The sequence below is a fragment of the Podarcis bocagei genome, assembly GCF_964188305.1.
Source record: "Podarcis bocagei genome assembly, chromosome: 7".
Taxonomy (NCBI): Eukaryota; Metazoa; Chordata; class Lepidosauria; order Squamata; family Lacertidae; genus Podarcis; species Podarcis bocagei.
This window is the reverse complement of record NC_138132.1, coordinates 10,152,199-10,179,608: the sequence shown is the minus strand read 5'-3', so window position 1 is coordinate 10,179,608 and position 27,410 is coordinate 10,152,199. Positions and strand designations below refer to the sequence as shown.

At 46.2% G+C, this 27,410-nt stretch overlaps 2 protein-coding genes and 2 long non-coding RNA genes across 6 annotated transcripts; 2 read left to right on the top strand and 2 right to left on the bottom strand.

Moving 5' to 3' along the window:
- Positions 1 to 1,918: 1,918 nt before the first annotated feature.
- BLOC1S3 (biogenesis of lysosomal organelles complex 1 subunit 3) lies at positions 1,919 to 4,129 on the top strand. The gene is made up of 2 exons (XM_081200728.1): positions 1,919 to 2,040; positions 3,299 to 4,129. Exon 2 carries the CDS (start codon positions 3,310 to 3,312, stop codon positions 3,883 to 3,885), a length of 576 nt encoding a protein of 191 aa, XP_081056854.1. The 5' UTR covers positions 1,919 to 2,040; positions 3,299 to 3,309; the 3' UTR covers positions 3,886 to 4,129.
- Positions 4,130 to 4,687: 558 nt separating this feature from the next.
- LOC308590487 (galectin-4-like) lies at positions 4,688 to 26,091 on the bottom strand. 3 transcript variants are annotated; one of them, XM_081200581.1, is made up of 11 exons: positions 25,739 to 26,091; positions 24,674 to 24,762; positions 16,295 to 16,490; positions 14,468 to 14,587; positions 12,822 to 12,872; positions 11,350 to 11,397; positions 10,027 to 10,050; positions 9,832 to 9,861; positions 8,744 to 8,832; positions 6,142 to 6,307; positions 4,688 to 5,304 (listed from the first exon to the last, which is right to left on the bottom strand). In XM_081200581.1, exons 1-11 carry the CDS (start codon positions 25,763 to 25,765, stop codon positions 5,161 to 5,163), a joined length of 984 nt encoding a protein of 327 aa, XP_081056707.1. In that variant the 5' UTR covers positions 25,766 to 26,091; the 3' UTR covers positions 4,688 to 5,160. The 3 variants fall into 3 exon arrangements, with proteins under 3 accessions (XP_081056707.1, XP_081056706.1, XP_081056708.1); XM_081200580.1 differs by lacking the exons at positions 24,674 to 24,762; positions 25,739 to 26,091 and adding an exon at positions 23,939 to 24,084; XM_081200582.1 differs by lacking the exons at positions 10,027 to 10,050; positions 24,674 to 24,762; positions 25,739 to 26,091 and adding an exon at positions 23,939 to 24,084.
- LOC308590686 lies at positions 10,085 to 10,991 on the bottom strand. The gene is made up of 2 exons (XR_014009875.1): positions 10,342 to 10,991; positions 10,085 to 10,305 (listed from the first exon to the last, which is right to left on the bottom strand). It is a non-coding gene; the product is annotated as an uncharacterized lncRNA (long non-coding RNA).
- On the top strand, positions 17,219 to 22,548 carry LOC308590651. Its single transcript, XR_014009841.1, has 3 exons — positions 17,219 to 17,496; positions 22,098 to 22,263; positions 22,444 to 22,548. It is a non-coding gene; the product is annotated as an uncharacterized lncRNA (long non-coding RNA).
- Positions 26,092 to 27,410: the final 1,319 nt, after the last annotated feature.

The window sequence follows — 27,410 nt, the reverse complement described above, 5'->3', positions numbered from 1 at the left end:
TGCCGCGTCACACTGTTGGCTCATATCAAGTTTGTCGTCAACCAAGACTCCTAGACCCTTTTTACATGTATTGCTCTCAAGCCAGGTATCACCCATCTTGTATTTGTGCCTCTCATTTTTTTTGCCCAAGTGCAATACTTTACATTTCTCCCTGTTAAAATTCATCTTGTTTGTTTTTGCCCAGTTCTCTAATCTGTCAAGGTCGTTTTGAAGTGTGATCCTGTCCTCTGGGGTGTTAGCCACCCCTCCCAGTTTGGTGTCATCTGCAAATTTGATCAGGATGCCCTTGAGTCCATCATCCAAGTCGTTGATAAAGATGTTGAATAAAACCGGGCCCAAGACAGAACCCTGTGGCACCCCACTAGTCACTCTTCTCCAGGATGAAGAGGAACCATTGATGAGACCCTTTGGTGCTCATCTCGTCCTCTGTCGTCCCCTTCTCCTTGTGCTCTCCATCTTTCCCAACTCCAGGGTCTTTTCCAGGGAGTCTTCTGTTCTCATGAGGTGGCCAAAGTATTGGAGCCTCCGTTCCACATTTGTAAGAACTCTGATCGTGTAGCGTGGCGGCCCCTGCCCTTTGGAACTCCCTGCCTACTGAGATCCAGAAGGCGCCTTCACCACATTCTTTTCGGTGCCTGCTAAAAGCATTCCTGTTTAGGCAATGCTACCCAGATGCTTAGGGACGCGGGTGGCGCTGTGGGTTAAACAACAGAGCCTAGAACTTGCCAATCAGAAGGTCGGCAGTTTGAATCCTCGCGACGGGGTGAGTTCCCGTTGCTCAGTCCCAGCTCCTGCCAACCTAGCAGTTCGAAAGCACGTCAAAGTGCAAGTAGATAAAGAGGTACCGCTCTGGCGGGAAGGTAAACGGGGTTTCCGCGCGCTGCTCTGGTTTGCCAGAAGCGGCTTAGTCATGCTGGCCACATGACCTGGAAGCTGTACGCCAGCTCCCTCGGCCAATAAAGCGAGATGAGCACTGCAACCCCAGAGTCGGCCACGACTGGACCTAATGGTCAGGGGTCCCTTTACCTTTACCCAGATGCTTAGGAAGGAATCAAATCAGACTTTTAAAAGTTGGAAGGCACCCCAAACCCCTGCATCTCAACTAAAGCACCAATGCAAACTCTGCTTAAAACCTCCAAGGCAAGACCATGCCACTGTCGAACGGCTCTTAAAGTCAGAAAGTAAGTCGACAAGGTCATTTTAATCCGTGCTAGCATGTTAACTTTGGCGTGTTTTAAAGTAGGGTTGTAGATTTTTGGTTTCTTTGTGATTCGCTTTGAGGGTAACCATGTGTTTACAATGAAGCGGTGTATAAATTCTATGAAATTAAGTAAGTGTGTAATGAATGATGCTTTACAGGGTTAAAGGGAAAATGGCGTAATAAAAGTATAAAGATAGAAGTAATCTACATTAGACACAACAATTTAGAAAGAGTAAATTTTTTGAGGTCTTAGAACAAGGGAAGTCAACAGGTGTATATGTAATGACTAGATTAGAATGAGGATATGGTTTTATTTGTAGATGTGTGCTTTTTTGTTTTGTTTTTTGTGTGTTGTGTTTTTCTTTCTTGTTTGTACAGTATTATTTTGGATTCAATGTTTGTAATTTTTGTTGTAACTCTGCATTGAAAATAAAATAATAATAATAATAAATTAAGTAATTTCTTGGCCCAACCGTTGAGCTCTCCCTTCCCTTTCTCCGCCCCGCCCTTTAGAGCTCCACAAACTTCTCTAGCGCTGAGGGAAACGCGCTCTGCACCAGCCGAGCGGCCCCTTTTATAGCCTCTCCTCAGCTCAAAACTTTTCGACGGTTGTGCTCGCGAAGGGAGGGAAGGCGAACACGGCGAGGCGGAGGCGGAGGCGAGAGAGGATTGGCTGAGAGAAGAGGACGGCTCGCGCCAGCTTCCAGCCGCCAGCGCGCATGTGCTACGTGCTGCTTTTTTTTAACCTCCAAACTTAAAGCGACGCGCTGCTGCGGCACGTGATCCGTCTGTGTCCTGTGACCAGCTCCTAGGTGGAGACGCTTCTTCCTGATCGGAAGGTTGAGTTTGGATGGTTTTTTGCGGGGGGGGGGGTATGCTGTACCTAAGACAGGAGGAGCAGTATTAATAATAGCAGCAGCTGCATGTATATATATATATATATAGAGAGAGAGAGAGAGAGAGAGTGTATCTGCAGGGTTTTTTGTGCATTTACTTAAGGAGAAAGCTCCCTTGGAGTTAGTGGCGCTTACTTCCGAGTAGGCATCCGTTGGGTCAGGCTGTGAGAGAAAAAAGGGAGGGGAGAGGAGGATGGGGGTTGTTGCGGCTGGTTCTGCAAGTGGGTCGCGCCTTTGCTTGAGCTGGGTTGGCAACGCATCCAGTTTAAAGACTCCTGCATTTTATGCGGCTGGACTAGAGGACCCTTGGGTTCCTTTCCAGCTCTACAGTTCTCTGATTCTATGAAGGGGGGGTGTTGACGTTTCCTATCTGCATTTAGCACCTGAAGTACACACTGAGCAGCCACACAGGTAGCCTGGCCAGTCTTTCTTGCTATCATTATTTTTTATTATTATTTCATCAGTTGCTTTATCGTGCCCAAGGCAACCCCGAGCAACTTAAAACTATTTAAGTATGGTATCTCACCGCTGCAGTGGGATGCATTTCCATTTATGTTACAGTAGGCTTTTACAAGCAAACAGTTTAATAGATATAAATTAGCAAATGCTACACAAATCTTGTTTGTGGTGGTGTGTTAAAAGTAACAACCCTGGGGTAACCTGTGTGAGAGGATTGGGTAATGGTATGCTATCGGGCTGCTGGCATTGTGAGTGTGGAGGAAGTTTCTGGGCGAACTTCCAGGAGCCACATTTCCACGGTGGGCAGAGTGAAAGTGAGAGGCACAAACAGAGTTTGAGGACACCTTCCAGCCGGACAAAAGGAAGATGCGAAGCTGTGATGTGAGAGGCTTGGAGGGGCACATTTGCCTCCCAGGTCTGAGGTTTCTCACCTCTGTCTCCAGCAGTGATTAGACAGCTGTCCCTGAAAAGATGACAAAGAGGGGATATGGAGGGAGCCACCCCTCTTATGTTCTCTCATCTGTCAGTACATAGATGGAACTGGTCATGGAGGATTTATGGAGCAGTTCCCTCATTTTTTGTATAGCCCCCCCCCCTCCATCAACCTCCCACATCAACAGCACTGTCTGTACATCCTATTCTTAATTACTGCTCCATAATGGGATATAATCAATTGGGGTTATCCTGGTAGGTTTATCTCCGTCACAAATTCTCAAAATTGAAGTTGCTTTTGTTTCTTTAGGTAATGCAAAAATGACCACCCGGAGGTACAAAACTGTTGTTCAGGGAGAAGCCTCAGAGACTGATTCAGAGGAAGAGGTTTATCTGTCCTCTGTACCCCAGGCTTCATGTCCCAACCTTTCTGGCGTAAAAATTGCTGGGGAGGCCTCTGAAACAGATGAGGAGGAAGATGCAAGCCCCTGTAGGCCGAAAGCAGAGCCTAAATTGATCGGCGCGGACTTGCCTCCACTGATTGTTTTCAGGAATGAGGATCTGGGGTCCCCCACAGCAGTTGAAGAGAAGCCTGCCCTTCGTATCAGACATCGCGGCCGCTACAGCACTTTACTACAGCAGAAGCTGATCGAGAGTAATGCCCGCTTGTACTACGATGTCAGCAGCACCGTCAAGCAAGTGTACCAGACTGCTATCAAGGAGATTGGGGCCATAACTGGACAGCTCAGTAACTCCCAAAACGGCATCATCAGCGCATCACACAACATCCGGCTTGTCCTGGAGGACTTGCGTGCTGTTGCAGAAAAGATAGACATCATCACCAGCTGCAACCTGCTGCCTGATATCCAGATAGAGCTACCTCCAGTAAACACATAGCTGGTTCTAGAACAATAGCTAGCCAATTAACTGCTTTTTGCAGGCAGTTAAAGGTGTTGAGAGAGAGAGAGAGACTGCTCCATCCCTGGCCATAAGGTGCAATAAGAAACTGGAATAGAAGCTTTTGACTCAAAACTTTTGATGCCTAGTGTTTCAATCACACTTGTATATCCTGTAATAACCTTGCCTAAATAGTCCAGCATGGTAGAGTCAAAGAAAATTAAACTGCTCTTGATAAATCTTTTGTTGCGCTTCAATGTATATTGAATTTTTAAAGCTAATGCTTACCATATTTATACTCACACCAGCATCTTAAAAGCTTCCATTTCACGTAAAGAAAAAACCTAGTCTGTCTGTCCACGCATACCTCTGTTCATTTGTGACATGTGAATAGTCTGAGAAAGAGCGGGAAAACCTGCCCACCTACAGACATATTTAATGTAGGTGATTAAGCAAGTGAGTAGTACAGGGTGAGTCCTTTAAAAGAGGCCCCGCGGATACACAGTTCCACGGGGCATCTTTTAAAAGACTTCGCCCTGTACAAGCTTGTGATCCTTCATGATGGTGGTGGAACAGGACTGGTTTGAAATTAGTTGTGTCTATATAAAACACAATCCTCTGAATACAGAAGGCTGAGTATTTGTGGAATTCAATGAGAGAGTTGTGTTACACCTTGTGTTAATTGTGTGAGCTTGTTTCGTTACTTCATACTTTTGCAGGTGGTTATGGAGTCTGCTCAGACAAAAATAGCACAACTATTTGGAATATCATTGAATGCTGCAGTTTCAAGTATCATTCCAACTTATCTTCATTGGCATTTATTTTTCATCAAGGAGGCATATCAGCATAATTTACATAACTGTAAAGTATGATTAAGGGTACAAGGGAAGAAGTAAATGATTATCTGAATTTGAGACAAAAAAATTCTATCTGCTGTCCAGTTAGTAAAATCTCCATTCAACATCTTTATTCAACACCTGTATATTTGCATCAGTACCAGAAAAAGTACAGAGTTTGCAAGCATGGCTTCCCTACCCACAGGTATCCCACAAGGTTACCAAATTTTTTTTCTGCAAGTGATCCTTTCAGACTATAATTCCCAGGGTTCCTTGTAGGGAAGCCATAATAGTAAACATTAGCCTTGCAGTTCAGGTATGCCTGACGTGGTTTGAAGCAGCGCTGATCCGCAGGGGGGAAAGGCACTACAGAAATGTATTTGCTTTTCTCTTTCAAGATAGCTTATTTAAAATGTTGTGTAAGAAGAACAGAGACTCGTCAGTACTGCACACAGGAGAGGGTCACATCCCCAGCTATTTCCAGGTGGTCCACCTGTCCTGAAGGGATTCGATGGGTATAACTGAATATCACAATTCCATTCACAGTCACCTGATAGTTATTCTTTAGGTTGGTGATCTCCATCTAGTGGTAGAAAGTAAGAAATGTTTTATTCAGAGTTTTCAAACCATACTAATCCACACACAACAAGAGGCATGGAGCAGATTTTATCCATTATATCAATTTTATTAGGGTTGCCATACTGTTGTTGAGGGGTTTCGGTTTTTTGCAGAGTCACTTCTGACATGGGTTGCTATACATCTGGATTTTCACAGACATCGCTGTGATTTCTGCCCGGTCACTGTTTCCGACTGCCAAATCCCGGCTACGTCTGGGAAATTATGGACGTATGGCAACCCTAATTTTATACCAGTTTAATGATTTCCTAAAATGAAGCAGTTTGTTCAGAGTGCCAAGAATCCTGTCAGATGTATAGCACTACTTTATAAAAGTATAGCGCTCTGGTCCCAAGAAAATCCAGCCCCCTACTGGACTAATTAGGCTAATCTGGGGAGGGGGCAATCTCTCCCTTCTTAGCTGCTTAAAAGGCATTGTTTGAGACAGAATGCTGGAATTGATGGTCTGATGTGGAAAGGCAAGTATAAGCCAGTAAAATGGCTGTAGGAATATAAACACTGCTTTCCTTGATCAGGCCAAAGGTCCTTCTTCATGTGTTTTCACCTGCACATGAAGAGCAGGACAAAGTGGCCAGTTCCTCTCTGCTAAAAGGGCAGGGGGCAAGGAGAGTGTTGGAAGGGTCTTTCCAAGATCAGCTGTTGAAACTAATAGCTGCCACAGAATGTCAGAAGCTTCTGTGTAACCATTTCAACCTAAGTTGGTATTGTTGATGAGGTGTGCCTTCTGACAAAGATCTGAAATGTAAACCAGTGCAAATGCTCATTCCCCAAAGGTATTTCTTACATGGAAGGCCTGGCCAGGGGAGAAAGGCATGGCAGGCAAGTGCCTCTCCTCAGAGCCCCAACTGCCATGGATGAAGGTGTTCCGGACTATTGCTCCCTCCTTCAGTCGGGGGTTGATGTGCAGGGCGATGTTGCCGCTCATTGTGTTTTTCAGGTTCACATGGAATCTGGGAGGAAAAGGGCGACAATGCATATTCCTGGGGTCTCCAAAATGATACAACACGACTTTTAACCCAGCATAGATCTTAAGAGAACCAAGTCTTCCTGATCCTTTGCCAATTTAACTGCAAAAAAACTGCAAAAATGACATGAAAAGAGCAGGAAAATGGCTAGCGATCCAGAAGCCTTTGTGCAGACCTTTGAGGGCTGTGAAGAGTTGGGAGTTTGAGAAAGGAGGTTTGGAGGGAGCAATTGTGATGGAGTTTGGCAGATTCTTGGCGGAGTTTGGTTTTTTAGATGGTGTTCCCCACTATATATAATTTCACGCATACCTGGAAATGTAACCCCTGCCTACAAGAACTTATAAAATGGGTGGGTAAGGTGGGTGGAATAAATAACTTCTTCACAGCTTTGCAAATAAATCTACTAAAGTTACATGCCCACTGAAAATGTTTACTAGCCTGGCTGCTCCCAGTATAAATATCTAATGTTATCCTCTTCTGTACACTTAACTTGGAGTGGGCTGTATTGAACTTACTGGGATTTAGTTCTCAGTAAATATGCATAGGATCTGATAGTTGCATTTGGTCTGAAAGAAAAACTTATTTTGATCATTTTTGTTCTTGCCATAGCCTTGAGGACTCTCCATTATTTGCCACAAGTGACTGGGTAAGTGACAAATTACAACCTGCTGTTTCTTCGAGAAATACACAAAACAAATGGGTATTTGTGAGTGCTTACCTGATAGACAATCTTCTTGAGCCTGCCTTTCTCTGCTTCTTGCTCTACAGCCATCTTAAATAATTCACTCTTTCATCTGCTTGGCCTAAACATCTTGATCTGGCTTTTATTTCACTCATGGCTCATCCAGACTATCTTTTATGCCACATTTCTAGGCACAGGTCTGGGATTTAAAGCTTTGTGTCCAAGCAGGTTTTCTTTTTTGTCCCGGTGGTTTCCCTAGGGAAACCTGCGCTTTACTGCTGATTACGGCAATCAGGTTTTCTGCAGATTTTTATTTGCTCTGATTCAGCAGTAAAATGCGGATTTTCCCAGGGAAGTACTGAGATGAAAAAAACCAACCAACATCACTCTGACACACAGCTTTAAATCCCAGATCTGTGCCTGAAAAGCGCAATGTAACAGAAAGTCTGGATAAGCCCATGATCTTTTTAGACCTGAGTCTTCCCTGGATCAGATTTGTATTACCACACTGGTACCATCCCTTTCCTCCAATATACAGTGGAACCTCGGGTTACATACCGTCCTCCTTACAAATGCTTTGGGTAACAAGCTCCACTAACCTGGAAGTAGATACCCCTACTTGCCCCTGGATGCAAGCAGAAGTCGCGCGCCCACAGTGTGGCGGCGGCGGGAGGCCCCATTAGCGAAAGCGCGTCTCAAGAAAGGTTTTGGCTTAAGAACAGACCTCCGGAACGAATTAAGTTTGTAACCGGAGGTACCACTGTACTCAGGGTGGCATCTTTGAAGATTACTTTGCCTTACCCTCACAATAACCCTATGAGTCTCTGGCTCAACCTCATCCAGTGAGCTTCATGGCTGAACGAGGATTTGAACTCTCCAGCCGAACCACAGTGCTCGCCACACTGGCTCTCGTTATTGTCCTCATTTGCAGGAAAGCAAACCTGCACCTAGGAGCCACGGGTTGACCTAGAAGCTCAGCTTCTGCTGCATGTGTGAATGTTATGAAATCAGCCACCCTTCATGACACTTGCATGTCGTTCCCAAACAACGTCACTGCCAATCGAGAAAGAAAATTACTCTGAAAGAAATAAATATTTTGGAAAAACCACACACAGCAAAGGTAAACTTAATAAGAAGGCAGCAAAATAAGATTCAAATGTGATAGGGAAGCGAATTAGATTGGTTGTATCTCTGGAACCTGCAGACATAATTTGACAGATACCGTATATACTCAAGTATAAGCCGTCCCAAATATAAGCCAAGGCACCTAATTTTACCACAAAAAACTGGGAAAACTTACTGACTTGAGTATAAGCTGGTTCACCACACCACAAACCTCCTGGTGGGCCATAGTGCGTGTGCACACGCGCACACAGCAGAGGGGGCTTCTCTCTCCCTCCCAGCCCCTCCTGTCCCCCAGCCTACCTAGGGTGCTGCCAAGAGGCAGAGGCTGGTGGCAGCAGTGGTGGAGTAAGAACAAGCAGCCCAAAAGGGCTGCTTTTGGGCTGCTCGTTCCTCTGCCGCCGCCGACAGCGGCAAAGGCAGAGGATGAGGAAGGAGCAGCCCGAAAGGGACCCTCACTCGAGTATAAGCCGAGGGGGGCTTTTTCAGCATAAAAAATGTGCTGAAAAAGTCAGCTTATACACAAGTATATACGGTACTTTCTGATTGGCTTCAACTTCATTTGATAATTGAATGTAGGAAGTTGGTGCATAATATTGTCCCCTCTGCTAACGCACCTGTTTGCGTGAAAAGGCACATTTCCCACAATTGTAATCTTGCGGAACTGAGTGAAATTCCCCGGGATGGCAATGTGGAATGGGACAGCCTGGAAAAAATAACAACAGGGATTCAGTCTTTCATCAAGAGAAGCAAGAAGACAAAGCAGAACCAAGACTCCCAGAACTAAGACTCCCAGAATAAGACTCCCAGAAGCTGAAGAATGTTCCTGCATTCAGAAGTCAACACAGGTGGATCTTGATCTATTATCAGAGGCGGAAATTGGGTAGGCTGGCTGCAACCAAAGGACACAATTTACAAGTCAGCTGTAATCGCTCTTCCTTAGCCCTAAAATGCAAGTACACATTGAACTGCTAGAACCTTCCCACACTGTATCTCTACCCTCCAGCCCCTACTGAAGCAGGGAGAAGCAAGGTACAATTTAATGCCTCTGATTATGAGGCGCCTCTAAACACCAAAAAATGGACTAGTTTCTTAGTTTTTAGTTGCATCCTTGCCTTTGTGCCAATATATATGCAAACATCAAACGTCATTATTTCTATCTTCCTTGTCTTTTCTGATAGAATATACACATCTTCTTGGTAGTGCTATGGGATCTCTTTAACTTATATGTCTTAAGGGGAGAAGCTGCTGGCACGCAGAGCAAATTTCTTGATTATATTTGCACCTTGGTTGCCTCTTGAACTTGCTTGCTGAGCCTTTTCTTTCATTGTGCCCTGCCCAGACCCTCTTTGACTCCTGTCTGCTTTGCTGCCTCTTAACACTCAGCTTTCCCTAATCTAACTAGGCAACCTATGTCTAGACTTGGCCTGATGCCTGTATAAGATCAGACCAATCTGTCTTGACTAAGCGTCCTGTCTCCCAAGAGTGGGAAGATTCAGGAGCTTCAGGGAAAAAATGCCACAAGAACACTTCATCTAGCCAAAAGGAGATGCATCTGTTGTGTGGGTGTGTTGTAAATTATATTTGGGGCCTACAGGCTGCCAGTTTACCATCTTTAATCTATGTCAAAAACGAGCAGAAATTTCTAAATTTATCTATGATGGAGAACCAAGAGGCATAGAAAACAGAACACCAATATACTCACAGGATTGGACAAAGTTATTCCACTGTTACCCTGAGAAAAGATGAAGAAACAGAGAAAAAATGAAAGGCCTTGCAATAATAATACTGTATAGCAGAACCGAAAAGCATCAAAATTCAGTCTAGACCAAACCCCTGCAGTCCTGCCTTATCTAAACTAGGTAGACTACAATATTGCCCCAGAATTTAACCCACACACCTGGGCCGTCTTCTTCTTCCTTGTCTGCAAAGAATGAAAAGAAAAGCAATCATTTAACTTACGTAGAACTATTGTTTGTATTATTTTTTGTTTTGTTTCAGGGAACACTTGTTGAACCCAGTGAATAGGTGGAGCAATCAAATGTCTCCAGGGTTGTCCACTAACTAGAGAGAATGTTTCACTGACTAGTCTTGCCAGTGCTTATTTTTCTAAAAAAATGTTTAGGGGTATTCTCATTTTCCTACTCATACTGAAATACTGCCCCTTAGTGAGGCCAAACTTAGATTCACAAAATGATTAGGGGTATGTGTACACCTGTGTCCCCCCAGAAAAAAACACTGAGTCTTGCTTTTTGATTAGTCAGTTTAAGTAACCCCCCCCTTAATATAATTTTAAATGTTTTCTTTGTAAGGGCCCTGCATGAAATATCAAAATCTATACTAAGAAAGAAAGGAAAAATCATCACTCTGGAATCTATAAATACTTCAGCTTCTTCTCATTTAACATCTCACCCTAATTCTTAACCCCATTCTTCTCCTAATCCTCACTTCCTCTCTGCAATCCTGACTTGCCAGTGGGTGGATCTATACGTAGCTCAGTGGGAGGCAACAAAACTCTTCCACAGTCTCATTATTTTGCAGGTAGGATTGAAAACGCATACCAGAAAATTTAGGTTTGCACAATCAAAGTGGATTAAAGCACGTGGATTAAACAGCGTTTCCGTGCGCTGCTCTGGTTCACCAGAAGCGGCTTAGTCCTGCTGGCCACATGACCCGGAAGCTGTACGCCGGCTCCCTAGGCCAATAAAACGAGATGAACGCCGCAACCCCAGAGTCATCCGCAACTGGACCTAACAGTCAGGGGTCTCTTTACCTTTACCTTTACCATGTGCTTGGTTTGTTTTTCTGTTCTTTTCTAATATTTCCCTACAACTGTTGTATATACATTGATTTTAAAAAATGGAAGAAGAATTTCCCTACAACTGTTTTTCACGTTGTATATACATTGATTTTTAAAAAATGGAAGAAGGAAAAGGTCCCACAGATTTCAACAGGACTTATTCCCAGCCAGGTAACTGAGTATAGAATCGCAACCTTTGGAACCTTCTGCCTGGAAAGCATGTATCTTTCTCGTGGAGCTATGCCCTGCTTCCACTGAGCTCTGGGCTCAGTGCCAATCCATTTGCCAACAGGATTCTGTTGTTGTGCGGCAACCACAAGTCACCATTGGTGAGTGGATCAGGGTGCCAGGTTGTGCCTTAGGCCTCCCATCCTTTAGCCCAGTAGTTTATAGGATCTGTGAAGTTTCCACGAAGCTACTCACAGAAAAAGATGGCTGCACAAAGTTCGGCTGAGCAAACATACCACCAACCTGAAAAGAAAGAGATATATCATTAAGAGAGCATTAACTTTTGCACTGACAGAAGGATATTTAGCGTTTTGATTCTGCTCTGGGATGCAGTTTCAGCATTATTATTATTATTATTATTATTATTATTATTATTATTATTATTATTATTATTATTGCAGGCAGAGGTCACTTTAGTGCTGCTAACACAGCCATTTGACTTCAACCCCAGAAGCGCGCTCTATTGGTATGTTTAACCTTGAGGACTGAGGGGGGGATATGATAACACTGCTCAAATATCTGGAAAGCTGTCACAAAGAAGAGGGGAAAGACTCGTTTGCTCCTGGGAATACTAGATCTTAAGTTACAGAAGGGTAGACTTCAGTTGAACGTTAGGATAAATTTTTTAATGGTCAGAGTGGTTTGACAAAGTGGTCTGCCTCTTCACTGTGCATTTGGACACCTCTTAAAATATCGTTGCAAAATTTTGCATGGTGGTTCCTGAGATCAAGACACAGGTTTTTGTCTGTTTGGATATAGCTAGATGTCATTTTGAGCCTTTCAAGACTGATTTCCGAGCAACGCAGGGTATGAGACCACTGGTTACGTATATGGGGTCATGGGGCTCGCGCTTACTGGAGGTCTGCAAGTTGACGTTAGGCAGCCTTGTTCTAGGAATGCCTTAGTGCTGAACAGTGGAGAAGGTTGGCCCAGATGATCTGCGCAACAGGTGTGGGGAACCTTTGGTTCTCTAGATGTTGCTGAACTATAACTTCCATAATTTCTGGCCGCATTTGCTTGGGAGTTGTAGTTCAGCAATATTGGGGGGGAGCAGAGGTTCCCCCCTCCTAGTCTACAAGGCTCCTTTAACAGTGATTCTGTGATTGGCTTCCAAGAATTAGGGAGGCAAAGGTTCATTGTGAACACAAACAGGATTCTCATCTATTTTCCCCCAGTGCACCATGTGCTCAACAGTCATGTGACCAGGTCTTCAGAGGGTGACCTTGAATAAGTCACTTATTTCTCCATTCTAACCCGGAAAATGGGAAAACTAGCGGCCTACTATGCAAGGAGTTATGAAGGTGAATGTAGTACAGTGGTACCTCGAGTTACAAATGCCTCAGGTTACAAACTCCGCTAACCTGGAAGAGTTACCTTGAGTTGAGAACTTTGCCCCAGGATGAGAACGGAAATCATGTGCCGGCAGTGCAGTGGCAGCAAGAGGCCCCATTAGCGAAAGCCCGCCTCTAGTTAAGAACAGTTTCAGGTTAAGAACGGACCTCCAGAACGAATGAAGTTCATAACTAGAGGTACCACTGTAAAGCACTTCGTGCATTGAAACTGCTACATAAATAACCAGTACTAATCAGTCCCCACCAGCCCCAGCCCCCCCCCCCACTAGATTTGCAAAGCAAAGAGATGCAAACAAATTAAGGGCTTCTACTTACTGTGGTGGCTGTCACAACATTGTAAGCAGGAGGGGTGTATGGGGGTGGAGGCTGAAACACAATAAAAATACGTTTGGAAATAAGAACTATTTTTTAAAAACAACAACAACAACAACAGCTTGCCCTTCTGGCACTGTCTCTTTTCCCAATTTGATCCAAAAGCCATCAACTGCCACCTTAAAGTGATACATCCATTCGTAAATATATGAATGAGTAAATAACATTATTGGCTTCCAAAGCAAAAAAAAAATTCCTTTTTTATTTGTTTGCTTCCGAAGCAAGTTTGCATTTCTCATGCCCTCTTAAGATTAAGTATGAGCACACAAAGCCACTTTGTACTAAGTCAGATCACTTATCCAGCTTGGCCCATTCTGCTTACTCCAGCTGGCAGCACCTTGGGTAACAGGGCCATGAGACTTCTGATAGAATCCTCAGACATGCCTCTCACAGTTCTCTTACCTGATATTTGAAAATTTGAAACTTAGCATTATTGGTGGTGGTACCTTATTTATGGAATGCTTTCTCTGATAGGTCTGCCTGCTGCTTATTTTCTTATACTTCACGTATGAGGCAAAGGCTAATCAAGAAGAATCTTAACCCTGCTGATCACCTTGTGATATAAAGCAAAATCTTCTGTTTCAAATATTTGTGGGTACTGTGAAATCAATTTCAAGAACTGGCAAAGACGCACGGCAAGTACGTTTCAAAAAATAACTTACAGAACAATCCTAATGGGACACAGGGTATGTGTGTGGAATTCTGTCAAATTCTGCCAAGTTCCAAAAGCTTATGCCAGGCAATGCAATTGAAGGTTTATCTGGGGTCACAAGGAGGCTTGGGATCCTGTACACCCACAGCCTCCTCTGACAGAGGCTTGGCATGGCACAACACAGTTAATTGTTGGTCTTGCCACTGCTGGTGCAGCAATGGCAGAGCACAGCACCGATGGCACTTAAGTTTTCTGCCACCACAAGGAAGAAGAGTCTACAGTGGTGCCTCGCAAGACAAAAAGAATCCGTTCTGTGATTCCCTTCGTCTAGCGGTTTTTTCGTCTTGCGAAGCAAGCCCATTGAAGGATTAGCGGATTAGCGCTATTAGCGGCTTTTAGCGGCTTATCTGCTGATCAGATCAGCTGATAAGCGGCTTAGCGGCTTAGAAAAAGGGGGGGAGAAAAAAAACCCAGCAGGAACTCGCAAGACATTGTCGTCTTGCGAAGCAAGCCCATAGGAAATTCGTTTTGCGAAGCACCTCCAAAACGGAAAACTCTTTCGTCTAGCGAGTTTTCCGTCTTGCGAGGCATTCGTCTTGCGGGGCACCACTGTATCTGCAAACCACCCTCTCTGGCATAGAGGTCTGCAGCATCCCTCCCCAGGATTGCTCCCCAAGAAGGGTAAGTTGTTCATACAAATTCACTGCATCTTGTTTCTAGTGTTCAAGCTCGCATGAGAACTGCAACCACAAATGTTTTGTCTCTTCCGACTCCATATCTCACCAGTTTCCAGCACCTCATTTTAAAATTAGACTGACGCATTTCTAAGTGTTCTCCTTTGATTTGCAAATGGCTGCTACCCACATTACAAGGTACATGATCCACCATGGTAAGCTGAAATTGGAGGAGGTGTAAGAGGTGAAAATGTGCAACTCACATTAGTGCCAGCAAAGCTGATGCAGTTCAAAGAGACATCTCCATTGATCTGCAATGTCTGGACCTCATGGAAAGGAAGGTGGTGTCTGTACTCCAGGAAGTGGTTGCCATTGACGGATACCTAGAATAATGGAAGGAGGAGGTGAGATTAGTTCTTGGGAAACAAGAGGCAGAATTTGTGCTTTGTGGGCTCCTAATCCGAGGGTGGAACTTGGAGGGACAACCTCGTTAAGGTGTTGGAGTCAGTGAGTTGAACTAGATTATAATCAGAGTAGACTCATTGAAATTGATGGAACTAAACTGACTCTCATGTCCATTAATTTCAATTGTCTACTCTGTGTAGAACTACAATTGGATATAAGTAACTCTTAGCATTTACCGGTAACTTTATTGTTATGAGTTTGGAGGAGGTTGAGGAACTGGTTAGGCGAGTCCCTTTGAGACGAGGCAAGATTTTGTGACATCGGAACCCACGGATGCTGCTGCCACTTCATGGGCAACCCAGGTAAAGGAGGAGGAAGAGGTGTGGCATGGCAGCGCAGCACATTCCCACTTCACCTCGGGTGACACAACGCGACACACTGCCCCTGCCCCCCCCCACTATGACGAGATGGATGATATTTCCATTCAAATCGATAGAAAAATGGCAGGTGCAAACGTTATGCAAATCTGTGTCTCCTTTTTTGGTGGTGCCCACATGGCCCCCCTCCTCTTATGGTTTCAAGATTTAATAAATAGAAACATTTAGAAAATCCACTGTCAAGTTTATTTCTTAAAGGTTGTTTGAATAAAATTATTATAAGCATAAATACATGATTATACAGACTACAGCCATCTCTTTAATGCCTTGGATTGACTGATGTCCTATGTTTGTTTGGCTTCTCTCTTGGCCTAGCTGCTTAAAACTGAATGACAGCCCACAGGGAGACAGTTTGGTGAATTGTACTGGACGCCTCACATGATCTGTGACAGCCTACCTTCTTCTTGGAATTGAATTCCACCCGTGTTCTACTTCACCCACTAGGTGGTAGCAGCTATCAAACAAAGGGGACTTGTGAGGCAACCCATTCAGCAGAACTCACAGGTGAAGCATTTCTTCTGTATTTTCAGAAGCCTGGCCCTCCTGAAATGGAAGGCTGTGCCCACACTTGTACAAGCGCCACACCCCTCAGCATGAAAGTATGCACAGAACCCCCTAAACACTTCACTTCCCAGCGACACGCTTACTGTGGTTAGGGATGGGCAGATAAATCCATTCAAGTTTCTGCAGGTTCCTAATTCTTCCAGTCCTGCTCATTTCTCCACAATTTGCATATCGGTCTGCTCATTTCTGTTTTAAGTCCTCATGAGAACTCATTGCAACATCGGGCCAGCCTGCACAGCTCTTATACAGCCTTTATATATTTCTTCTTCGCTATCATCATCCCCTGCCAAATTGTTCTTGTCAGCCGAGCCGCATCTCTAATGGGAATGCGGCGGGAGGGGAAGGAATGGAGAAGCATATCTCTTATAGAATCATAGAACTGTAGAGCTGGAAGGGACCCCAAGGGTCATCTACTCCAACCCCCTGCAAAGCAAGAATTGCAACGCGAGGCTCCCCATCCAATATGAAACCATACCCGACCCTGCTTAGCTTTGCAAATGTGCTAGCAGCTCTATTGCTGCACCACTATGGGGCCAAGCTTCTGCCGGCCTAAACATAAAGCCAAGTCGGAGTCCATGCTGGAGATAAATCTTGCACTTGCAAATTATCAAGTCCGTGCCCTGCAAGACACAAAGGGGCTGCATGGTAGACAGCGAGCCGGAGCAGCTTCTCCAGCCTCCTCACCTGATAGCAGTGGCTCTTGACGTTGATGATCATCTCAAAATAAATATTTGGCTGGAAAGGCATGTTGTAGGCCCGCTCCTCAGCTCCCCAGCGGCCGTGTTGCTGAGTATTGCACACGACGACTCGGCCTTCGTCGAAACGGGGGTTGAAGTGGAAGGCGATGTTGCCGTTGCTGCACACTAGATTGACCGAGAATCTGAAATGTGAGGGGATGGTTGGGCTGAAGCTCAGCGGGAAGAGGTGGGCAGGTGGGCTGGTTGACCATGACCACACCTGCAGGGAAAGAACTGGAGAGATGAAATGGAGGGGAGAGTAGGGGAAAGGGGTGATTCAGAAAGAGCAGGAGCCATGAAGGTGCATAAAAGATTCTGTTGTTAATGAGCTTTAGGCTGCGTACACACCATCTCTTTAAAGCACAGTCCTCTCCCCCAAGAACATTGTGAACTGTAGTTTACCCCTCGATGACCTAGAATTCCCAGCACCCATAACAAACTACAGTTCCCATGAGGTTCTTTGAGGGCGCTTAAAACATATGGTGGACCAAAAAAACCCAAACATTTGAAGAGACTGGCAAAAAAGTTGTATTCCTCAACTAGCATCGTTGTCCATATTTGATAATCAAAATCCTGGTGTTCCTTACATTTTTAATGGTGGCGGCTCGACGGCTAATAAGTACTGGTAAAACTACTCTAGGATTAACATCATCCAGGTGGTATGAAAGCATTTGGCAAACTGATTTAGTTGAAAAGTTAACGAGAAGATTGACGTAGCGTGGGGGGTGCAGGGGGGCCGGCCGCACCGGGCGCAACATCTGGGGGGGTGCTCGCACTTGCAGCTCTCTGCCCCTACCTGGCTGAGCCCCACCCCTGGGGGCGCAAATTACTTGCCTTGCCCCAGGTGATGACAACCCATGCTACGCCACTGAAGGCTATGTTTTTTTTAAAAAAAAATGACTGACGTAGTTTTGTTTCATTTCATATGTTAACAGAGCTTAGTCACATGATAATTCCTCCATCAACCCATGGAGAGACTCTAAGTTAATCTACTGGACTTCACGCAGAAGCACCATGCTTCTGTTTTAGGATAATGTTTGTTAATTGTATGTTCAGAAAGCCAGTCAATAAAAATATTTGCCAAAAAACCCCAAAAGTATGCCACTTCAAGCCACCCCTACAATTCTGAGTGAATAACAATATACAGTGGTGCCCCACAAGACGAATGCCTCGCAAGACAAAAAACTCGCTAGACGAAAGGGTTTTCCGTTTTTGAGTTGCTTCGCAAGACGAATTTCCCTATGGGCTTGCTTCGCAAGACGAAAACGTCTTGCAACTTTGTTTCCTTTTTCTTAACACTGTTAATACAGTTGCGACTTGACTTCGAGGAGCAACTCATAGAAGTCAGTGTACATAGTAGCCTTTTTTGAGGTTTTTAAAGACTGGTGATTTTTGAAGCTTTTCCAAAACTTCTTTTGCAGCCATTTGGTAAGTTAAGCTTTTAAAACTTTTTGGGGGGTTTTTGGATTTTGGGTTGGGGTGTTTGGAATTCAAGGACTTGGTATTGGGGAGGGGTTTGCAAGAATCTGGAAGCTTGTGTGTTTTTTTCCTGCATTTTTATGATTTTTTGTGACCATTGGGGCACTCTGCTGTTTTTTTTAAAAAATATTCTGGGTTTGAATTTCTGTGTGGTGGGTGGCTGGGGGAACAGTTGGGGAGGGGTTTGCAAGAATCTGGAAGCTTGTGTTTTTTTTTCTGCATTTTTATGATTTTCTGTGACCATTGGGCCACTCTGCTGTTTTTTTAAAAAAAATCTGGATTTGAATTTCTGTGTACTGGGTAGCTGGGGGAACAGTTGGGGAGGGGTTTGCAAGAATCTGGAAGCTTGTGTGTTTTTTCTGCATTTTTATGATTTTCTGTGACCATTGGGCCACTCTGCTGTTTTTTTAAAAAAAATCTGGATTTGAATTTCTGTGTGCTGGGTGGCTGGGGGAACAGTTGGGGAGGGGTTTTCAAGAATCTGGAAGCTTGTGTGTTTTTTTCTGGCATGGAGAGGCTGCCAGTTCTGATGTTTCTGCGGCTGAAGACTTTGCAGCGGAGTTCCTGGAGGTTGTGAAGACGGAGGGCTACGTTCCACAGCAGGTCTTCAACTGCGATGAGACTGGGCTGTTTTGGAAGAGGATGCCCAAAAGGACTTTCATCACACAGGAGGAGGCCAAGTTGCCTGGCCACAAGCCCATGAAGGACCGTCTGACCCTGCTCTTCTGTGCCAACGCAAGTGGCGACCTGAAGATCAAGCCCCTGTTGGTGTACCACTCGGAGAACCCACGGGCCTTCAAGAAACACAAGGTCACAAGGAGCGGCTGAGTGTCATTTGGCGATCCAACAGTAAGGCTTGGGTCACACGTGTGCTGTTTGTGGACTGGGTCAATCATGCTTTTGGCCCTGCTGTCAAACAGTACCTGATGGACAACGACCTGCCGCTGAAGGCTTTGCTTCTGATGGACAATGTTCCTGCTCATCCTAAAGGCCTTGAGGTGGACTTGTTCGAGGAGTTCAGCTTCATCAACATCATGTTCCTGCCGCCTAACACCACGCCACTGCTCCAGCCGATGGATCAGCAGCTCATCGCCAATTTCAAAAAACTCTACACCAAGGAGCTTTTCAGGCGATGCTTCGAGGTGGCTGATTGCACCACCATCACCCTGCGGGAATTCTGGAAGGACCACTTCGACATCGTCACCTGCTTGAAGATGATCACCACGGCCTGGAACGGGATCAGCCAGAGAAATTTGAATTGCGCTTGGCGCAGCCTGTGGCTGGACTGTGTGGCACCAAGTGACTCTGATGCACCAGAGTCAACAGTGGTGCAGGACATTGTTGCCTTGGGGAGGACCATGGGCCTGGAGGTCACAGAGGAGGACATCAGCGAGCTGGTGGAGGAGCACGACCACGAGCTGACCACCCAGGAGCTGGTCGAACTGCAGGCAGATGCTGTGCAGGAGCAGGCCTCGCTGGAAGAGGAGGAAGCAACTGAGGAATGGCTGTCCTCCAAAGAACTGAGGGACATTTGCCTGAAGTGGAAGGATGTGCAGGCTTTTGCACAGCGGCATCACCCTGACAAGCATGTGGCACATGACCTTGCGAATACTTTTGATACGAGGGTCATGTCGCTTTTCAGGGAGGTGCTGAAAAGGCGGATGAAGCAGCAGACCGTGGACAGGTTCTTCAGCAAGAAGAAAGAGTGGAAGAGGAATCTTCTTCGAGTTGTCCCCCAGAGTCTTAGAAAATGTACTGTACACTTTGTTGATTTTTAAATGTTTTTATGTCATATTTAGAAACTTAAATTATTGTTCCTTCAATTTTTGAAATGCTCTTTACAGTATGTGTGACCTTAAAGAGCACTTAATAAACTCTTGTTGTACCAAATTTGGCTTTGTTTGGACTTTTTTTGACCATAGGAACGCATTAATTGATTTTCAATGCATTCCTATGGGAATTCGTGATTCGCAAGACGAAAAATTCGCTAGACGAAAAAACTCGCGGAACGAATTAATTTCGTCTTGCGAGGCACCACTGTACAGTGGTGCCTCGCAAGACGAAATTAATTCGTTCCGCAAGTTTTTTCTTCTTGCGAGTTTTTCGTCTTGCGAAGCACGGTTTCCCATAGGAATGCATTGAAAATCAATTAATGCGTTCCTATGGAGACCGCCTTCAGACCAGGTCCAGGGACAGTCTGTCCCCAGACCTCTTCTGAAGGCTGGCGGGGGAAGAAGGACTTTTCTCCCCACCGCCAGCCTTCAGAACAGCCTTCTGAAGGCTGGCGGTGGGAAGAAAAGCCCTTGTCCCGCCGCCAGCCTTCAGAAGAGTTCCCGGAGGGCTGCCTAGGGTGCGGATAGCAGCCTGCTGCCCGGTGCGAGGCAGACATCTGCAGCTTGGGGTGCCCTGCAGGACTTCCCCGCAGGGCTCTCCAAGCTGCGGATAGCAGCCTGCTGCCCCGCATGAGGGGCGCTCTTTAGCAGAGCGCCCCTCGCGCGGGGCAGACATTCGCAGCTTGGGGAGCCCTGCAGGACTTCCCCGCAGGGCTCTCCAAGCTGCGGATAGCAGCCTGCTGCCCCTCGCGTGGGGCAGACATTCGCAGCTTGGGGAGCCCTGCAGGAGTTCCCCGCAGGGCTCTCCAAGCGGCGGATAGCAGCCTGCTGCCCCGCACGAGGGGCGCTCTTTAGCAGAGCGCCCCTCGCGCGGGGCAGACATTCACAGCTTGGGGAGCCCTGCAGGACTTCCCCGCAGGGCTCTGCAAGCTGCGGATAGGCGCAGCAGGCTGCTATCTGCAGCTTGGAGAGCCCTGCGGGGAAGTCCTGCAGGGCTCCCCAAGCTGCAGGTGTCTGCCCCATGCGAGGGGCAGCAGGCTGCTATCCGCAGCTTGCAGAGCCCTGCGGGGAAGTCCTGCAGGGCTCCCCAAGCTGTGAATGTCTGCCCCGCGCGAGGGGCGCTCTGTGCGGGGCAGCAGGCTGCTATCCGCAGCTTGGAGAGCCCTGCGGGGAAGTCCTGCAGGGCTCCCCAAGCTGTGAATGTCTGCCCCGCGCGAGGGGCGCTCTGCTAAAGAGCGCCCCTCGTGCGGGGCAGCAGGCTGCTATCCGCCGCTTGGAGAGCCCTGCGGGGAAGTCCTGCAGGGCTCCCCAAGCTGCAGGTGTCTGCCCCGCGTGAGGGGCGCTCTGCTAAAGAGCGCCCCTCGTGCGGGGCAGCAGGCTGCTATCCGCCGCTTGGAGAGCCCTGCAGGGAAGTCCTGCAGGGCTCCCCAAGCTGCAGGTGTCTGCCCCGCGCAAAGGGCGCTCTGCTAAAGAGCGCCCCTCGTGCGGGGCAGCAGGCTGCTATCCGCAGCTTGGAGAGCCCTGCGGGGAAGTCCTGCAGGGCTCCCCAAGCTGCAGATGTCTGCCCCGCGCGAGGGGCGCTCTGCTAAAGAGCGCCCCTCGTGCGGGGCAGCAGGCTGCTATCCGCCGCTTGGAGAGCCCTGCGGGGAAGTCCTGCAGGGCTCCCCAAGCTGCAGGTGTCTGCCCCGCGCAAAGGGCGCTCTGCTAAAGAGCGCCCCTCGTGCGGGGCAGCAGGCTGCTATCCGCAGCTTGGAGAGCCCTGCGGGGAAGTCCTGCAGGGCTCCCCAAGCTGCGAATGTCTGCCCCGCGCGAGGGGCGCTCTGCTTAAGAGCGCCCCTTGCGCGGGGTAGCATGCTGCTATCCGCAGCCTAGGCACCCCTCCGGGAACTCTTCTGAAGGCTGGCGGGGGAGAAGGGCTTTTCTTCCCACCGCCAGCCTTCAGAACAGCCTTCTGAATGTTGGCGGTGGGGAGGAAAACCTTCCTCCCACCGCAAATCTTCAAAACAGGTCCGGGAACAGAGGAGAAGCGCTGCGCGCCTTCCCCTCTGTTCCCGGACCTGTCCTGAAGGCTTGCGGTGGGAGGAGGGCTTTCTTCCCCACCGCCAACATTCAGAATGCTGTTCTGAATGTTGGCGGTGGGGAGGAAAAACCCTCCTCCCACCGCAAGCCCCGGGAACAGAGGAGAAGCGCTGCGCGCCTTCTCCTCTATTCCCGGGCCTCCCACCACAAGCCTTCAGGACAGGTCTGGGAACAGAGGAGAAGGTGCGCTGCGCTTTCCCGCTGTCCCAGGAGATTTCCCTATGGGCTTTCGTCTTGCGAAGCAAGCCCATAGGGAAATTCGTCTTGCGAAGCCTCTAAAAATCGGAAAACCCTTTCGTCTTGCGGGTTTTTCGTTTAGCGAGGCATTCGTCTTGCGGGGTACCACTGTATACTGTATAGCCACATGCAAAATGAATTACAGGGCTTTGTTTTAATAACTGTGCATATGTTGTGCGATTTGTCATGCTTGGGTGAGAAAAGTTCCATATTCTATATACCAATTGAAGGTACAGGGATCCTGACCACTTTTGCTCCTGTCCACCCTATTTTGTTTGTTTGCAGTGGCGTAGCGTGGGTTGTCAGCACCCGGGGCAAGGCAAGTAATTTGTGCCCCCTAACCCATGGATTTGCGCCCCTAACCCATGGATTTGCGCCCCCTAACCCTAACCCCCAGATGTTGCGCCCGGTGCGGCCGGCCCCCCCTGCACCCCCAACGCTACGCCACTGTTTGTTTGTTTGTGTGAAGTTCCTTTCAGCCTAGTGCAGACCCTCAACATGGCTCACAATATTAAAATAAAATAATAATAGATTTTAAAATAGCCATTTAGGCTGGGATCCCCAAATAGCTACTTTTGACGCACTTGAAGGGATGGGGAAGCTTAATGTGGTTTCTGCCTTTTTAATAGATCTTCTCTCCCAAGCTGCCTCATGACATAAACCATTTCTGAGACTTCCTACAGTTTCAAAAGCGGCTCGTTGTGTGATAGGGTGCTATTCAAGAAACAAAGTCCTCCTTGGTACCAGGAACTAGTTTCCTGCTTATTTAGATTAAAGTCATAAAACTTTGTTTAAAAAACAAACAAAAACCCAACTCAGATCAGTACCTCCCTCACAAAAGAAAGGCTTTTTTGAATTATTCTTCTTTAAAATAAAATAAAAATTTACCAGTTGTTTGAAAGCCAGTTGTGAGAGGTAAATTACCACAAAACACATGAAGACCATTCTATGGTTGCTTATGGCAGCATCCCCACTCCCATTTACCACCAGTAATGGGCTAAGGTGTAGGTGGGGGAGCTGCCATATTGGCAGCCATGGAATGTCCTTCAGGCGGTTTTGTGGTAATTTACCTCACATGTCTGTATAAGAACAGCACCCCATTACTAGGGACTGGTTTTCAAGCAACTGGTAAATGGTTGCTTCTTTTAAAAATGAAATCCTTTACTATCAAAGGGATATAATTTCTCTACAAAAATTAGCGTCAAGTACCATGATCTATGCTATATACAGAACCAGCACCAAACAAGGTGGCCTATGGGTATTTTGAAGTGTTCGCTGGAATGAGCCCAGGCACCAGGCAAAAAAACCATTTCTTATCACCAGACCTGTGCCTTTGAATTACCCGTGGCCTAAAACATTAGGTTAGAAGAATGCTTTAGCCATGCCTTTTTAAAATACTAATGAGGTTTAGCTTTTTCTGTTTTGCTTTATGCTGGTTTTAATGTATGTGTTATCTATTTATTTTTGTAAGCTGTCTGGGTTACGTGTGTGTGTGTGTGTGTTTTACTAATAAGTTTAATTAATTAATCATAAAAAAGCCAGTAAGGAGATCTTGCAGGGACCCATCAGCAATGAGCACCTGGGAGCAGATAGGCACACAGCTCACCTGCTCACAGTCTTCACCACTACAATGAGAGCAGATGTATTGATCTTTTAAAAATAAAATTATGGTACAAAGATTTCTCTTAGTTATACTCAGAGGAGACCCACTTAAAATAGTGAACCTACGTTAGCCTTGTCCATTAGCTCTAATGAGTCTAACTCTGAGGAGGACTAGCATTAGGTACAACCCAAGATTTCTGCACATTTTGGGCAAATCTGTCTCCTCTTATTTGGGGTGATATCTGAGAGACCACCCTAGCTAAAGGAGAGGGGTAGATTAAAAACTGCACCACACTTTCAGGGGAAGGAAAATGTGGGTCCCTTGTGGGGAATACTACATGTTCTTGCCTGGGCATTAGTACCTGGAACCAACCCCGTTTGTGGCTAAATACTGGTAAATTGTAATATTTCTACAGATATTCTTAAAATCAAGAATACTGGTAACAGGGTAGGGCTTGATGTAAAACCCTCCAAGTTTGGGAGTAGACCACATCAGTATGGGCAGAGAAGTCCACTGCAAAAGCAGCTTATTCACTTGTGGTGAGCAGCTAAAAATAACGATAGTAAAGGCTGGATGGAGTTGTGGCTTTAATCGTTCTGGAAACTATTCCAAAAGGAAAACACTGCCCATGTTGTTGTTTCTCCTGTTCCTTGTTCACACAAATATATTTTGTCCCCTGAGGCACAATGCAAATGACACCTCCTCTAATGTCAACATGAAAGCTACCTAGGGCTGGGCAAGTTATTATGGCACCCGAGGCAGGAAATCTCACATCTCCCCGAGAGTAAAAATCTCAATAAATATAAAAGTAAATAAGAGGTGATTTAATGCCTTGTCTTGACGACACCCAAAATTTCAGCCGCCTGAGGCAACTAACTTACTCCGCCCAATGCTAGGGCTGTTCCTGACAGAGCAACTTCACGTTAAATGCAAAATGTGAGGCACTCTCTGGAATTTGGGAAAGCAGGGGAAAGTCAGTGAAGAGGAAGGAGATGGAAAGACTGTAAAAACAGAGAATCAAATGTGAGGAAAAGGTATTGATGAGGCGGGATAATTATCAAAAGGGCACAAAGAGCTAAGCGGAAGCAGGACAAACCTTTTCACAGAAACCCGGACTTGCCCTTGGATTACAATCATCTTCCCCTCAGTCAGACCCCCAAAAATGGGGCCAGTAAAGGGAACGCTCTGTGGGGCAGAAAAAAGAAAAGAAAAAGGTGGTCATCTGCTGGGTCCCTATTCCCCAAACTCAAGTATAATCTCCTCAGGCATTATATATCTCTGAATATCATTGGTGTGATAAACAATGGAAATGGTCTAAAAGACCTGTTTTCTAAATACACATTTTTAGCTTAAGGCCCCAAACTTGGTGGTGGGGACATTCTGGGCAAAGATTTGACTCAAATTTGGTAGTGCGTAAGGAGTGAAAGACCTCAGGGGCAACTTAGATTGCATTGACTGGAAGGCAGCAAAGAGTCACAACCACTTTAAATTTTGCCTTGCTTTTTTCTTACCATGCCTTTCGGTTGAGGTAGCATAGCCAAGGTTATTCAGCATTTATCCTGATACGCTTCCACAGAGCTAACACGAAGCTTAGGCGATGTCCGGTTTTTACTGAGCATTTGTTCCAATTTGTTTATACTACAATGAGCACCCATCCCGATTTGCTTGCGGGAAGCTTACATGTCTTCTCGCTGCTACTTCGTTCACCGCATACTTTTCAATGCATTTCCAAACCACAAAAAGGGCTCTTCTTTGTTAAGCAGATTTATTGCACTAGGGTAACAGAGCCCTTCAGTCCACTTTAACTGTGCAAACCTAAAGTTCAGGTACGCACTTGAATCTCTCCCACAAAACAGTGTCAGTCCAGAGGAATTGAGGAGCTGAGCTTTCCCCGTTACTTATCTCCCTGCCAAGAAAAGCCTTATCAGCTTCTGCATTTTCTCTGGGGTTTTTCTGTAACTCAATTATCCTTGCAGCAGCTCAATCCTAGCTGTAAGGATGCACATAGAAAGCTTGCTGCAAGGAGACAGGGAAGGGCTAGTCAGATCTCCCGGCTAGTTCATCCTTAGGAGAGACACAACCTCTTAGAAAATGTCTATGCAGCCTTCCTGACCACCACCTTCTCAAGCTTTCCCCTCTTACACACACTCTCCACACTCACCGGGTTTAAAATAGGCTGCAAAGCCATCTTGGAGCTCCCTGGATCTCAGCACCTGGTCTTTCTCTTTCTATGCCCTTCTGAAGGAAAAGGAAAAGCTTGCCAAAGCAGAATTAAGTTTCGTTTCCTCAGAAAAGTAGGCGGGGTACAAAACTGGCCACTGTTCGTTCTTTTATCAAATGGGAATAAAGCTATTATCAGGGACCCAAGAGATAGCAATGAACTGCTCCAACAACACTGGTTGCCGCATATTTTATTGGCACGATACATTTTTTTACAACATGAAGGTGCAGCAAGGGGAGGAGAGAAGGGTTATCTGTTGAATTTTTCCCTCTTCTGCAGCCACTAAAGCACTCTGCACTGAAATACAGAAGCAGGCAAAGGTTTACTATCTGTTAGCTCATATGAGAAAGTTCTGTTTAGGGATTGGGTGTGTGTAGAATTCTGTTTAGTTTGTATCTGAAGGTGAACTTCGTACTTTTTGAGTCAATACATGATCTGAAACACAGCCATCCTTTGAAATTTGGACTTCTCTGAATTTTGCAATGCAGTTCTCCAACCAAATAATGTGCTAAAAAATGCAGGTACTGATGTAAAGGTGCACATAAAATGCTCATCATAGGGACAATAACATACAAAATGCATTCTATTAGGGGAAACTGGTTTGTAAAAATATGTATATTTTGCATAGAAAAAAGTGTGTATTCGGACTAAGCACTAAGATGTGGACGGATATTCATGAGGACTTTTTTTTTAAGTCACAAACCGATGTGGAAATGTCTGACTGGAAATGTGAGAAACTGAGAGAAATCAAAATTGACAGATTTGCCCATCCAAACGCCTGTGTGAGACAAATTGGGTCTTCCCTTAAAGAGGGCACATACAGTGGTGCCCCGCAAGACGAATGCCTCGCAAGACGGAAAACTCGCTAGACGAAAGAGTTTTCCGTTTTGGAGGTGCTTCGCAAAACGAATCTCCTATGGGCTTGCTTCGCAAGATGAAAATGTCTTGCGAGTTCCTGCGGGTTTTTTTCCCTCCCCCCCCTTTTTCTAAGCCGCTAAGCCGCTTATCAGCTGATCCGATAAGCCGCTAAAAGCCGCTAATAGCGCTAATCCGCTAATCCGTCAATGGGCTTGCTTCGCAAGACGAAAAAACCGCTAGACGAAGAGAATCACAGAACGGATTCTTTTCGTCTTGCGAGGCACCACTGTATTGCGATGAGACCTGGACAACCTGTTGTGGGTGGGTACAGTTGGTTAGCCACAACACCCGATTGGTAGGTCCCTCAAAGCTGGGTACAATCTGGCCAATGGGACGCAGTCTAAACAGTTTGAGGGACCTATTTATGCACATGCACGTGACCCAGAGCTTCCTCTTTCAGCGCGTGTATTCGGAACATCCACCCACCTCTCCTCTACTTTTGGGGCTTGTTGCGCTTGACCTTGCTGTGCCGTCGTGTGTCATCTGTCGTTGGGACAGGGGGACAGCAGGAATTTTCCCCACTTGGCTGATTGACTGTTGCCATTTAGGTTTCGCCTGCCGCATAGCAAATCACCACAACTTGTTAGGTTGCGGATAGGCTCTGGTTCAGGTGATAGGGATGGGAGAACGCTCTCGCCATCCCTATGTAAGAGTATTCAGTTAAAGGAATCCAGGGACTCGATGGTTTGGTCAA

What these genes read in the sequence shown, in the direction of transcription:
- BLOC1S3 (XM_081200728.1), top strand. Translation starts at nt 3,310, where the DNA reads ATGACCACCCGGAGGTACAAAACTGTTGTTCAGGGAGAAGCCTCAGAG.
- LOC308590487 (XM_081200580.1), bottom strand. Translation starts at nt 24,069, where the DNA reads ATGTGGTCTACTCCCAAACTTGGAGGGTTTTACATCAAGCCCTACCCT. An exon ending in GGAAGAAGAAGACGGCCCAG is followed by an intron (nt 9,862 to 10,026) that starts GTGTGTGGGTTA and finishes ATCTTTTCTCAG; the next exon opens with GGTAACAGTGGAATAACTTT. An exon ending in GAATAACTTTGTCCAATCCT is followed by an intron (nt 8,833 to 9,831) that starts GTGAGTATATTG and finishes TATTTTTTCCAG; the next exon opens with GCTGTCCCATTCCACATTGC.